At 36.5% G+C, this 15,445-nt stretch overlaps 1 protein-coding gene across 2 annotated transcripts in view; it reads left to right on the top strand.

Annotated features, from left to right (window-relative positions):
• sws (patatin like phospholipase domain containing sws) overlaps nucleotides 1-14,181 on the top strand; it is a 945,916-nt gene extending 931,735 nt beyond the window's left edge. For both annotated transcript variants that reach the window (XM_090396526.1, XM_090396525.1), the window contains exon 34: nucleotides 13,224-14,181. In XM_090396526.1, coding sequence (XP_090252652.1) covers nucleotides 13,224-13,310 — 87 coding nt within the window. In that variant the 3' untranslated portion in view covers nucleotides 13,311-14,181. The remainder of the gene's footprint in view (nucleotides 1-13,223) is intronic.
• Nucleotides 14,182-15,445: the final 1,264 nt, after the last annotated feature.

Here is a 15,445-nt window from a genome sequence, read left to right as displayed (position 1 = left end):
GTCTTTTGAGCATACAGTCTCTCTCTAATTTTGTTACAAATTTGTATGTCTGTATTTGAGATGTTATTACTTTTTAATTTTTCAGTGAAATGCTTAGATTTCTTTATATTATCTTTCAAAAGACTGGCTCTAAAAATTTGGCTAGTAGATGTGTTGGAGAATTTCTACCGTCAACGATCGGGCAGAGCAGAACTTCAACTTTGTTAACTTTTGGCACACCATTTAAGCATGGTGGTAATCTTCACTTCAAATCTTCTCACCATCATGCACAAAAACTTAGCATTATACATATGCTTAAAAATAGAGCAACAATATTATCTCAGAAGAAAAAGATCTCCTTGATGAACTCTCTCTCATATCTCAACTCTAGTTAGCAATGGTTACCCAAAAAATATAATCCAAAAGATTCTCCATAGAAACAACCCACAGCAACACCCTCCGGTCATGCGGTATACATCGTCCATTGTCATACCTTATGCTGACTCAGTTTCAATAAAAATAGCCAAACTCGTGAAGTCTTTCAACATCAGGGTTGCCTTCAAACCTGTTAAAACTACATGACATGTGTTAAGATCTCCTAAGGACAGTATTGTCTTCTACAAGTATGCAGGTATATAACATCCCATGTTCCTGTGGACTGAATTATATAGACCAAACATCAAGAAGCCTAGAAATCCAAAAAAAAGAACATATAGCAGATGTCAACAACAACAGACAGATACCTCAGGATTAGCACATCATTTCTCGATTTCGAACCACTCCATCGATTGGGATAACAGCTCCATGCCTTACATTGAAGAAGATTTCAGATGTAGAAACTTTAAAGAAGCTGCAGCGGTACTCCGTACAGGAGATAATCTAAACAGAAATCAAGGCATGATACTGAAAGACTTTTTGGAAAAGCTAAATAAATTCACTAAGTTTAGCAGAATTTAATTTCGTTGAAAACTATAAAACGCGATCAACAAACAATGACTAATACTCCATTCTGTTGATGTTACATGTCATTTTCAATTTTAATTAATTTAACTGTGTTACTCCATTCTTCTTTTTTACCAGTAAATGTTAGTGTATCTATTTTCTTGTCCTGAAGAAGCCAGACAGAATTAGCTGGCAAAACTTGCCGACAACTGTATATTTATGAATAACTATGGTCTACTAATAAATCCAAAAGGAAAATATCTCATACTTTATTTAAGACTTTCTTTAATAATATAGAGAAAACTTTTTAAATTTTGCTTGCATGTGAAATCATGCCTATTGTTTTGTAATTATTACATTCATTGGCATTTCCTTTTTTGTGTATTAGTATAAAAATTGATTTTACCAAGTCATCTGACCAATGATCTCTCTCTTCCATATTTCATTACAAACTTTTTCTGATGATTTTGATTTCTATGGGTCCCAGATATGGAAGAAATTAGCTTAGTTGGCTGTACCTGGGACTTTCTCTTTTCTGGGTTTTTTTAGAGCTTTTTCAACCTGTTATTTTAAAGTGCAAGGTTTCTTATGGAAGTATCTCGTGTTTTCTTTGTTGAATAAGACTGAATTATCTTTATATAGATTTCAGCAATGGTCTTTCCATCTATTAAGGATGTCTGTTGGATTAGTAAGAATACCTCTGTTAACATCAGCTATACTCGAATACTTTGGTTTAAATTTTCTATTCAGCATCCTTATTTTGCTAAATAGGTCTTTGGTTTGATTTTGATTTGGGCGATCTTCAATTTCTCTGCATGTGTTGTTGATAAAACTATTTTTATATTTAATGCAAAGTTTTCTGATGAGCTTGGATTACTCTCCATAGCTCTACCTATCATCTTCTGTTTAAAATCTTTTTGATTTTATTTCTCATCTTCTCTTGACCTGTTTCATATTGATATCCAGGGTATGTTGATTCTGTATTTTGTGGCCAACATTGACTTTGCAGTTTCCAATGATATCATTTTGGTTTTATCCCCAAATTCTTCTGGGGTTGTTTCATCAGTGTAATTCCTTAGTTCTAGAAATTTATTTTCCACTTTAATGCTATATGTCTCCATAATTCCTGTGAAATCTAATCTGGGTAGATATGTTACTTGTTTTCCCAATGTATTTTAATATCAGCAATGAGGAGTTAGTGATGAGAGCCATGGTCAGCTCCAGGAAATGCTTTAACATTTTTCGTCATAGACTTCCAACTTGGTTAATAAGGGTATAATTAATTTGGTTCCTTGTTCTGTCTTCAGGTGACCTCCAGGTGTATAGTCTCAGTTTATGTTGCTTAAAGGTGTTAGTGACCATAAGTTCTCTTTCTATACAAAAATCAATCAGTCTTTCACCTCTTTCATTTTGGGTGCCCAGTCTGTGAGATCCCAGGACTGTTTTGTTGTGGTCTTCCATCCTTTTTCCAACTTTTCATTGAAATCACCCTTATTGATCAAAATGTCTCTTTTCAGCATCATATCTATGGCTGAATTCAGATCCCTGTAGAAGAGGTCAATGATCTCTTCATCTGCATCACTTGTAGGAGGAATAAATCTGTAAAAGTGTGATTGATATTGGATTACAGTCAATTTCTTAAGAAAATTATCCTATCCTTGATAGGATTGTAGCTCAACACTGATTTGTACATACATTTTTTGACAATTTTTCTACTCCATTTCTGCTTATAGAATGATGTCCAGCAAAATTAAATGGTATTGCCTAGCTGAGATGTCAAGTGTCTCTTGTTTTTCTAATGTGTTTCTGCTATTCCTAGTATATCGATGTTTAGTCTTTTCATTTCATTTTGCACTATGTCTAGTTTGCCTGTATATAAAAATCCTTGTACATTCCAAGTACTAATATGTGTAATATTTCTTAATTGGTGCTTTTTGGTCATAGTTGGATTGTGGCTGAGAAAGATATCAGATTTTTGAACATCTTAGGTTTGCAGCAGGTGTCAAGATTGGGAGCACACATTCCTTTCCTCTCTGTGCCCAGAGGTAGCTACTAGCCTTTTAGTAGGTTTACCAGGCTAGTAGCTGCCCCACTTTCTTCATCATTCTTCGTTGTGGCTATGGTTGTCATGGGAGGATAGTAGCCCTTTGGTGATATTGATACCCTGGAAGTGGACAACAGCACATTCTGGTAATGGCATGCTGGAGATGTGCTGTTGTCCACTTCCAGGGTATCTTGCTTATTCTAGCTCTGACCCAAATGAGACCTTGACCGATGTGGGTGGCCCTGTAGGTTACTAATCCACCACCTGTATAGCTCTCTGGTTTGTCAGAGCATTCAAGCCCCCTCCCTGCATCGAGGCGGAAATACCTTGGGGGGGGGGCAATAGTTACCAGATAATTTGATAATAGTGATCCGATAAAGTATCAGTATTCAACGCTTAATGCAAAAGATAAACTTCTTTGATAGTAGGCAATTTAAAGGAGAGCAATGTGAACACATTTCAAAATAGAATTGAACAATGAACTTATTTTAACTATCATTATTATAAACATAATGAAGGAATAGAGAAAATTTTAAAATTATAGAGGACAATTAACATAAAAAGAAATAAAATATTGTGGTTAAATTTGATGAAACTGCAAAGTTAATAATAATATTAAATACCTATTCATTACTATTTAGGACATCAATAATCATAACTAACACCATGTTTCCAACATAAAAATGTGCATAAATTCACATGGAAAGAATACAAGAAATAGATCTCATTGACTATGTTATTGTTAATAGTGGCAGGTTCAGGATACAAAAGCCTTATGTGAGGACCATTCAGTTTTGACTAGGATAAAAATGAGTTTCATACTGAAAAGAAATCTAAAAAAAAATTGACTGAGTTGTCATTGTTTGGATGACATTTTATTTAAGGCATATAGTTGAAATCATGATCTGTACAATTATCTGTATTTACTTTTTGTAGATCTGGAAAAGGCATATGGTAATTTATAACGGGGAAAAAGTTCAAAATGTTAGACTTATTATGGGACATTAATACAAAGCATTATATAGCTTATACTTAGTTGTAAGTCATCAGTTGAATTGAAGGAAGTATGGGAAAATGATTTGATATAAACTCAGGTGTGAAGTGAGTGCATTCTAATTCTCATATTATTCATCATTTATATGGATCACATGATGAAGGAAAGTGGCATTAAACATGGTATCAAAAATCTGATATGTGAGGAAGTGCTGAAAAGTTGTAATAATCACCATGAAGGAAATGAAGTAGAACCATGTAACTTATTTCATGGAGAATATTCTACATATTTCCAACGAAGTGTTATACACTTGTTTCAGTGCTGCTGCATCATTCACAATCCTCTGAAAAAAAAAAGTCTTTCCCTTGCTGCACAAACCAGTCCTCAGCTGCAGATATGACTTCATCATCGGTGGTAAATTTTGTTCCTTTCAAATGTTTCTTTAAATTTGGGAATAGAAAATAGTCAGATGTGGCCAGGTCTTGTGAATAGGGTGGGCAAGGTAGACATTGAAAGCCCAAGTTGTGTATTGTCTGTTTGGTTTCATTAGCAGGTACATTGTCCTGCAAAAGTAACACACCTCTGCTCAGTTTCCCATGGTGATTTTCTTCAGAGCTGTTGAATAAACTGCTGCTGTAACAGTTTTGCCTTTTTTTTTAGGTAGTTGATAGGGATTACACCATCCATATCCCAAAAGCAATACCAAAAACTTTCCCCTGACTTTTGGGTTTGAAACTTCTTTGGCTGTGGAGAATTTTTTGTGTCTCCACTCCACTGACTGTTGTTTGGTCTTTGAGTCATAGTGATGAAGCCATGTTTCATCAACAGTCACAATACGAGTCAAAAAATTTGCACACCTGATTTCTCAAAATGACCTGAAATCCCTTGAGATGACAGTACACATTCTCTCTTTTGGTTGGCATTCAAACATTTGGGCACTTTGTTGAGAGCTTTTGCATGTCCAGATGTTGGTGGATAATGACCCTTGGACAACTTGTCCCTTGGACAGAGTCTTTGCAATGTTTTTGGTTGGTATCTGTCTATCATCAAGGATCATGACATGCACTGCATCGATGTTTTCAGGTGTGATCGCTGTGTTAGGTCTTCCTGACCTGGGGCATCTGTTGTCTTAGGATGCCCAGTTTTAAACTTATCCACCCATTTGCAACTGTTGTATGTTCTGGAGCATAGCCCCTAAAGTCACACACAAAGTTTGGTGAATCTCAGTTGTGGACTTTTCTTGCAGCATGAAAAACTTGATGACAGCCTGCACCTCTGTGTCTTCGAATTTCTTCAAAACCACTGATATGTCTTATATATCCTAAATGAAAAAAGAACAAATTATTACAATTGGATGAAACATGGGAGTTAAAGGGTTTTAAGATATGCCCTTTACTCAGTACTCATGGTAGGAAAGTGACAGAAGCTGAAGAAATAGTACAGTCATGAAGTGATCACTTTGCAAGGGTATATCATCCAGGTGGTGACTTTGCAGTTACTGAAATGACAGAGACTGATATGAGCATTAAGGTAGATGAACAGGAGGTACTCAGTATATTGAAAAACATCAATGTAAATACAGCAGTTGACTTGGATGGTATGTCTGCTCATGGGCTACGAGAATGTTCGAGTGAACTGCAGTGCCTCTGACGAAGTTGTTTAATCTAAGGTCTCTAGCTAGGTTCCAAGGGAGTGGAAAGAGGGTAAGGTAGTTCCACTACATAAAGGTGGCTCCAAGATAGAAGTAGCAAATTACAGACCAATTTGTATTTCTGGAGTGGTGGTTTAAGTTTTGGAAAAGTTGGTTAAAAGTAAAATTCTGGAATGGGTGGATAGGAATATGATATTCTATAGGGACAGCATAATCAAATTTCTGACATGTATCCTCAAGGGATGTACAGGATATTATGATAGTCATAGTTTATTCACAGTATGATACAATGCGAAAAGGGAAAAGAGATTTACATTAAAAATTAAAGATTGCAAATTATGGTCTTCCAAGTCTCTCTATCTTGAACTAACTGGTAGGTGCCATTTTACAGTTCAGCCTATCGATGGTTTCACAAATGTATTGCCAAAATTTTGTGCCAATATTATGATAGTACTACATGAAAAACTTACATTGTTACTAACTTCCTATCAACAGTTTTCCTCTAGCATCATTTCCAAATGGCAGCTATGCATTTTGGTCTCTCACCAGTAGGTCACAACTTTTGTCCAGCACTGCACAGATGGATCTATTGCATCATTAATCACAGAGAAAGCCAATCTCCTGTCATCATGTGTTTCCTCAAATGCCTGCATAGATGATTTTAGTAAATATCCTCCAACCATTTCAAAACTCAATGTGTCTTCTGATCTTTCACCAGGAAGTGACTGGAAAATTCCTTTTCAATTTAGATACCAGAAAGTCCCCTGGCCTGATGGCATTCCTCCAATTGTCCTGACGATTTGTATGACCAGAATTGACTCCTATTCTATGTCACCTCTTTATGCTTACTCCATAGGCATCTACTCCCCACCCTGGAAATTAGCCCATGTCCAACCTATTCCCAAGAAGGGTGAGAGATCCTTGCCATCAAGCTGTCACCCAATCGCTCTCACTTCAGTTCTCTCTAAAGTAATGGAAAGAACTATCAGCAGCTGGCTTCTGTGGTGTTTTGAAAGTACTCAACTAATAAATGACCATCAGTATGGATTCTGTCAATGCCATTCAACAGAAGATTGGCTCACCTATGTCGTACACCTCTGGATAAGAACCATGGAAAAGTTTGAATTCCATGGTGATTGCACTAGATATCTCCAAGGCTTTTGGAAATATCTAGATCCAGATCTGGCCCAAGGGCCTAATAAGTAAGCTTCCATCATTTGGTTTGTCTCATGACTTCTGCAACTGGTTGCCGGTTTTCTCACTAGATGCACATTGCATGTAATGGTTCCTTATCTTCAATCTATGCAACTAATGCCAAGGTCCCAGAAGGTTCTGCCCTGTCACCCACCCTGTTTCTTTTATGCAGCATTGATGCATATCAATGAATGACCTGCTCCAGCTGATCACCAGTTCAATACACAATTTTGTTGCCAACAGTGCACTGCATTCATCCTTCTCACTTGACAAACTTTGCACCAAACAAACCACAACTCACAGAACAACAATCTCTGCAAGCCTAAATTCTAATCTCCAAACCATCCTTTGATGTGACAATTTCAATGCCTGCAAAACACATTTCTGTTTTATTTCCCACAAAAAATAAAACAGAAATGTGTTTTGTATCCCAGCCTTATGTTTGACAACACCCAAATCTCTAGGCAAGATGAGATCTCTTTCTTTGGAATTACCTTGTTATCAAATCTTTGTTGGAATAACACATTATTGCCATTGCCTCCTTGGCATCCAAAAAATTAGGATTCCTCTTTCATTCAAGGCATTACTTTACCCTTGAACAGCTATTAAACCTGTAGAAATTATAAATTCACCTATCCATCAGTTACTGCTCCACATCTGGGATGTGCCTATGAGATGCCTAAAAATACTCAGTGCAATACAAAAGAGAGCTGTAAGACTAATAATAATAAATACTAATCTCTTACCAACTCGCTCCAGTCACTCTCGCACAGGTCTCTAGTATCTACTGCAGGCATCTTCTATAAATATTTCCATGGAAAATAATCATCAGAACTATACGCAATAAGTCTCCCCTCTCTCTATGAAATCTCTTGAAACGTGCATCTTCCACCCAACATCCCTTTACAGTCAAACTCCATACTCATACAACAAGTTTTCTTCTTCCTCCTCCTCCTTTTGGAACAGCCTTTTTCTTTGAGGCTTCAATCCATTTGCAACCTTTTAGCTCTTTGTTTTAGTAATTACTTTTATTATTATTATTATTATTTCGGGCAACTCCAGGGAGTCGACAGACTCATCGAGGGAGGACCTAACATCATGTCAAGAACAACTATTTGACATTCCCACAGTATCTATCATACCTCGCCTTGAACTCATTCACAGTCATAACATCCACAACAGACTCTGGCAGCCTATTCCACTCATTCACCACTCTCCAAGTAAAAAATCTGGCTCTAACACCCCTGCTAACCACATTCTTACCCAGCTTCCATGTATGGCCCCTAGTCCTCCCACCACCAGTCCTATTCTCAAAAACATCTGGATCAATCTTGTAGAAACCCTTCAGTAGTTTGAATGTCTCAATCATATCACCCCTTTTCTGCCTATCAACCAATTTTTGCAACCCACAAATCTTCAACCTGTTCTCATAAGGTTCATTCCATAGACCTGCTATTATTTTGGTCACTCATCTCTAAATCCTCTTCACCTTCTCCCCATCAAGAAGAAACAATGGCGCCCATATCTGGGCACAGTAGTCTAGATGGGGATCTTATCAAGGCTCGATACAGAGGAACAATAACTTGTTTGTCTCTGCTTGTTAAAGTATTTTTCAGCAACAAAGTGATTTGATGAGCTGATTTAGCCACTTTTGCGATGTGCCCCCTAAACTTCAACTCCCCATCTACCAACATTCCCAAATCCCTGGCCTCATCAATCTCCTGGAGTACAGTTCCACTAATGTGATATACTGCTGCTAATCTTTTCACTCCAAAATGCATAACCTTACACTTTGCCACATTAAATTGACATCTATTTTTCTTAGCCCAATCCTCCAAACTATCCAAATCATCTTGCAAAATTTTGACATCCTGTGCACTCACAATTGCTCTACCCAACTTTGCATCATCAGCAAACAAGTGAACACTTCCTCTCAGATCCTTTCCTATATCGTTAATGAACAAATTGAAAAGTAGTCGTTTAAGAACAGAACCCTGCAGCACACCACTAGTCAGAAGCCGTCTTTTGGACTCTACTCCTGAATAAACCACTCTCTAATATCTCTCCATCAGCCACCCTCTTATCCATCTCACCAACCCTATATCCATCCCCATATGCTGCAGTTTACTGATTAGAGTTCCATGTGGTATCCTGTCAAAGGCCTTGGCAAGGTCCAGTAGAATCACTGTAAACCCATTACCCTTATCCAGTTCAGCCATCACTGTGTTATAAAACGTGAGCAAGTTACTGAGGCATGATCTACCCTTCACAAAACCATGTTGTCCCCCATATAGTATCCCATTTTCATCTATCCAATCCTGTATTCTTCTCTTGACTAATTTCTCCAAGACCTTGACAACGATTCCCAATATGCTAATCGGTCGGTAATTTACAACAGCAGTCTTGGAACCTCCTTTATGCAGTGGAACTATTTTCCCCTCTTTCCACCCCCTCGGGACTAACCCAGACCCGAGACTCAAATTAAACAAAATGGTCAAGGGTACTGACAATTCTTTAGCCACTTCACATACAACACGAGCTGGTATACCATCCAATCCCACAGATGTATTGACATTGAGGTTTTGTAATAGACTACTCACCTCCACTTCATTCACCACAATTCCCGTATAATCTATTGGTTCATTTATTTCTGCAATGTCACCACCTGGATGATATATTCTTGCAAAGTGCTTGCTCAATAGTTCAACTATATCAACTGATTCAGTTTCCTCCCTACCATCGGCATTCTTTAAGATCATTCTGCCATATACATTTTTTCTTTTACTTGCAACATATCAAAAAAACTGCTTGGGATTCTCTTTAGCCTGCATAGCTAATGTTCTTTCATAATCCGTTTTTGCTTTTCTTACCACACTCATTACACTTCTGGCCTGCACAGTTTATACCGTTCATGTGCCTGCTAGTCACCTTTCTCCTTAAATTCCCCCCATTATTATTCTCCATATTATTCGGACTCTAGCTATACAGTCAGCCATTGCTTCATGCAAACACTTCTTAACTGCCTCCCATGCACTATCAACTTCTAGCCCTTGCAGTTGTACATGCCATGGCACTGAACTAATCAAACTCCTAAGCTTGTCATACTTACCAGCCCGATAATTCCACATGTACCCTGTCTTAATTGTAAATTCCACACCTTTAGCCACCTCCCACGTCAAGACCCTATGATCACTCTCACCAGTTGGTGGCAATGTGGTCATATTTGTTACAGCCAAATCCTCAAATGCAATTACTACGTCAAGCACTCTCTGATCCCTAGTATTTTCCATTACATGCTGTCGCAGATTGTTATCCCTTAATAACCGCATAAAATCCAATTCCTTCCTCCCGTGTGTCCTCTCCTCCTTCCAATCAATGTTACCATAGTTGAAATCGCCCATAATAATTACCCTCCTTCCTCTAATTTCTTCTATTTGCTTATGCATACTTTCTCCACCATGTATTCCATCACCTGGTCTATAGCAACACCCAACTGTATATTTCGTTCTGCTAGTTTCAATCTCACACCAAATAGCCTCAGATGTGCTCTTTTCTCTATCCTGCAGTTCCACTTCTATTCTCCTTGGCTGTAGCTCATCAGCTATCATCAATAACACTCCCCCCCCCCATTTTATTCTCCCTATCACTTTTGAACACACTATACCCCTCACATTCAATCCCACTAGCTATATCATCTTCTGTCAGCCATGTTTCACTAATTCCAATAACCTGTGCCCTGGAAGTGCCAACCAAGGCCAAAAATTCTTCCTTCTTATTCCTAATACTTCTGGCATTAGTATACATGAATTTCAGAAGCCGATTTGTCCCATCCCTATTTTGATGCTTTATACTAACTATCCCATTCTGATTCGTGGTCTTTCATACTCGCTTGGGCATATTACACACATTCATACACTCAACTGTCTCCCTAAAGTCTGCATATCTACTTCCCCTCTCCCCTTAATAACTCTAGTTTCCCTGATTCTGCACATTCACTTCCACTACATTTGACAGCACCTTTTTAAGTCTCCGTACACCAAATCCATTCAAATGTAAACCATCCATTTTATATAAATCCTTTCACTCATCGAACTCACTCCACACATCCATAAATTCCACACCACTCGTCCTGCACAATTCATGCATAAAGTCATTAGCAATTATGGCCCTCCTTCTATACTCTTCACTATCATATCGCAATAGACTCACCATCCTAACTCTCTCACTCTTCTCTTATGCTACCTCAAGCAATTCCTTCACATCCTCACTCATAGCCTTTTTGTCTCCTTTCAAATCATTTTTACCAGCTGCCACTATCAATTCTTGCACCCACTGCTTCTGCATTCTAACTGACTCACATACATCCTTAACGATTGCACAGAGTTGGTACGATTTTGTTAAACGCTCAACTAACACACCTCTTACTAAGGAATCTCCATACAACACTCGCTCTTTCATTTTGTTTACACTCACTATCATACTCTTATTTTTTTTTTTCTATCATACGTTTGCCGTATGATAGAAAAAAGACTAGTGAAACCTTTATCAAATGGACTAATAAAAAAAAGCGAATATATGGACACTTGGGCAGCACTTTTAGTAGTGCTGCCCAAGTCTTTTTAATAGTCTTTTTAGTTAGCAGTAACATGTCTTTTTAGTAGTCCATTCCTCGGTGGGGATACCGAGGAATGCATTCCTGCAAGCTCTATGGTGAGCTTACAAAACTTTCATAGTTTCTACATTTGGCATTTGAAATAATGCTGGATATAGTATCCACTTTGCCTATGTAATTTTACCTTGCTAAACTGAAGCCTTTTGGCTCTTTATTTTAGTCATTATTGAAACATTGCCAACCTTCACAAAACTGATATTTCCTATATGAGATCACCTTTTTCTCCACCATTTTTTTGTAACTTCTCCAACACCCTTGAGAAGCTGAACAGTCAATTTGCTGCTTTAGTCTTGTTGGAGCCTTCTTTATGCAACAGAACTATTTTTCTTCCTCTGTTTGCTCACTCGGGATCTAACCAGAGCTAAGACTTAAACCATCCGTAGCCCATTCTGGTAACATATATGCTGATGTACCATCTGATCCCATAGCTATATACATGTCAAGGATCTATAATATCCTATGCACCTCCAATTCATCTGTCCCCTTTCCACATCAGTCCCACTGCCACTCTTGTTACTGCAGTATCTCCACCTAGATGATACACCGTTGCAAAGTGATTGCTCAGTAATTCAAATATTTTGTCTGCTTTAGTCACCTTCCTGCCATCAGCATTCATCAAAATTATTCTACGTGAAACCTTTATCAAATGGACTAATAAAAAAGGCGAATATACGGACACTTGGGCAGCACTCATGTCTTTTAAGTAGTCCATACTAAGGCAACTTGGGGATACCGAGGAATGCATTCCCGCAACAATCATTCCTCTTTTTACTTGCCACATACCTAAAGAACTGTTTGCGATTACTTTTGGCTTTCACATTTGATCTGACTCTAGGTGTGCTGTCTTCTACTACATCCTGTAACTACTGGCTTACCATTTTCCATGCTTGTACTATTAACATACAACCCTTGCAATTCCTAATATCATGGCACTGCTCCAAGCAGTCTTCTGAATTGGTCATAATTACCCAACTCTGTAATTCCATGTAATGTATACCATCTTGAAGGTAAAAACAAGTATCGATCATGGATTTTGTGAAACTGCAACATGAAAAACGATACTTTCAGTTAAGAAGAAAAAAAAAAAAAATCTTCTTTCATCCAGGAATGCGTTAGCAGAGCTAATCTCGGGTGGTATGGTCACTTAAACAGAATGGGATAAGAAAGATTAGCAAAACAAGTGTTCTCTGGGTCTTTTTCCAGAGGAAGACCAAGATATAGGTAGATTGATATGGTAAAAAAAAAAAGTGCCTTAGAAGAAAGAAATATAAGATCTGATAATGTTGCAGTCTTAACAGGTAACAGATTGATTTGGAGGAAAATTGTAGATAGGAAGTTAGTGATAATGTAAATTTTTAATGTAGTACCATCATATCCTGTACACCTCTTGATGGTACATGTCAAGAATTTGATGATGATGATGAACAATGTTGATACATTTGTGAGCCTTTTATTTTTAAGGTCCATACTAGAAACCATGAATTAATAAACTTACACAGAGAAGAAGAAGAACATGTTTTTGGAACATATCTCCTCACTGTTCTTAAGTTAGGAGCTTTTAATTTACATGGTTTCAGTATACATGGCTTTTTTCAGGAGCGGTACTATTTTTTACTGTATGAATTGAGGATCAACTATTTACTTTTAATTATTTAAATTACTATATTGTTTATTGTGTAGAGCCTATTTCAGATCTCTTGAATAACATATTTTACTTTATATTTAATGATATTATTTGATGAATCAGGAAGAAGAGGATTTGTCTCCCCTGCAACGAAGACATGCTGGATCCCTTTCAGATGTTGAATATTCTCTGGAAGGAGAAGATTTATGATACTGGATATTAATTTTGCATCATATTTATCCAAAGATTTAGTTCACATCCTGCCAAATGCCGAATTTCATGGCTGTTTGTGATTAAAATATATAAATAGGAAGAACAGTGTGCCATATGTGATTAGGTAACTTAATTACCATCAGGTAATGTTTTGTGCACCTCGGATGGATCTCACATTTGGTTTTCAGAAATGATTTTTGCATTCATTAATTTTGTACTTCAGTATTTATCTGCCCCATGATGAAAATGAAGTTTCCTATTTTTTATACATAGTGAATAAAATGTCATTTCAGAGCAAATCTATTTTGCATATACATATTGTAAATTGATTCTTGAAATGAATAATGTTTTTTTTTTTTTACATCATTCATCCTGGATGTACATGTTTAATACTTCTGATAATGAATATAAAATGGGTAACTGATGTAAAGGACTTATATAGATTAGTTTTTTCTCAGAATTTGAGATGTTTTTTTTTTTCAGATTTTCTGTAGCAGCTATTAAATATGGGTTTTTTTTATTAGATTAAGTGAGTGCTTTATTCATCATTTGCCAGTAAGAGAAAAATGGTCAAATTTAATTGGTTTCCTTTGTTATGATTTCTTCCTTTCATTTTTGTTGATATCAAATTATTGGAAATGCATGCTATCTTAATTTTGTAAGTCTGTGAATTAAGACACTCCTTTTTTTGACAACTTAAGAATATCTTTGCATTTTGTAAATACTATGACCATCACATTTGTGATTCATGGAAATCCAGTGATTTTCATTAATCTATTTTATCTAGTCATGCAAATGATTCTAGTAGTAAGACTTATACGTTGGTTAGACATAACTGGTAATTAATTTACGGAATTAACAACGCATATAAAGTAAATTAATTAAAGATAACTTTAATGAATCACTTCTATATTTCGGCAATGTCACATTGCCATCTTCAGGAACATAAAGATATGGTATGTGCACTAAGGAACTAACAAAGCAAATGACGAAGAAAGTAAGAAACTAATTTTGTTCCTAAAGTCCTAATGGTGCCCTCTTGCGGGCTAATTTGGTAGTCTTGGCAGTTGGGCTGAAGTTCTCATAATGAAAGTCTCCCAGTGCATGAAACTGCCCCAAATTTGGGAGACTCTCATTATGAGAACTTCAGCCCAACTGCCAAGACTACCAAATTAGCCCACAAGAGGGCACCATTAGGACTTTAGGAACAAAATTAGTTTCTTACTTTCTTCCTCATTTGCTTTGTTAGTTCCTTAGTGCACATACCATATCTTTATGTTCCTGAAGATGGCAATGTGACATTGCCGAAATATAGAAGTGATTCATTAAAGTTATCTTTAATTAATTTACTTTATATGCGTTGTTAATTCCGTAAATTAATTACCAGTTAAGTCATGCAAATGTGAACTCTGTTCAACTTTTGTTTTGTGCCTTTGAGCTGTTGAGCATTAAAATGCAATTATTTTAAGTATGTTGTTCATACCTCAATGAAAAAAAAAAAAAATTTCCATCTGCCAATGATTGCACAACTATGATTTTCATAGTTTTTTTAAGTTCCTGACGATTCTTTCATATTAATTATAACTGTTGATTTAATACGATATGTTTGTTTTTGTAAATTGTAGATGTAATTGCAAAAAAAAAGTGGTTTTTACATTTTTTTCTTAACTGACCTAATTGTATATTCTCTTTGGATAGACCATAAATATTACAGATTGTAACTTGAATGACTAAATTAGCAAACACACACAAAAAAAATTCCATTAAAAATATAGTGGCATTGTTCCTACCATAAAAATGGATATGCAAATGAAATGACCAAACTTTTTTCAGAAAAATTATGTCTAAAAGCTGGAAAAATTAGAGGAAAAAAATTAACCCGATGTACTCAGTACAATTACAGTGCCCATAGTAATTGTACTGAGCACAACCAAAAAAATTTGTACACGCTAACAAGTTTTATTTTTTTAATCTTTAAGTAATATCGATCAAAATTATTAGGCCAGATTTCAGCTTCTTTGTCAACACAATTTTAGCAATTGTAATTACCTAAACAGTGGAATATTTGGTCTTTATATATACATACTGTATTTATTATTTTTTTGTAATGCAAATCCCCCACCCATGAAGGG

Source organism: Typopeltis vanoorti, chromosome 8 (genome assembly GCF_054136105.1).
Source record: "Typopeltis vanoorti isolate ZY-2024b chromosome 8, IOZ_Tvanoo_1.0, whole genome shotgun sequence".
Taxonomy (NCBI): domain Eukaryota; kingdom Metazoa; phylum Arthropoda; class Arachnida; order Uropygi; family Thelyphonidae; genus Typopeltis; species Typopeltis vanoorti.
Note: the sequence above shows the minus strand (reverse complement) of the source record. Positions and strands in the feature narration are given on the sequence as shown.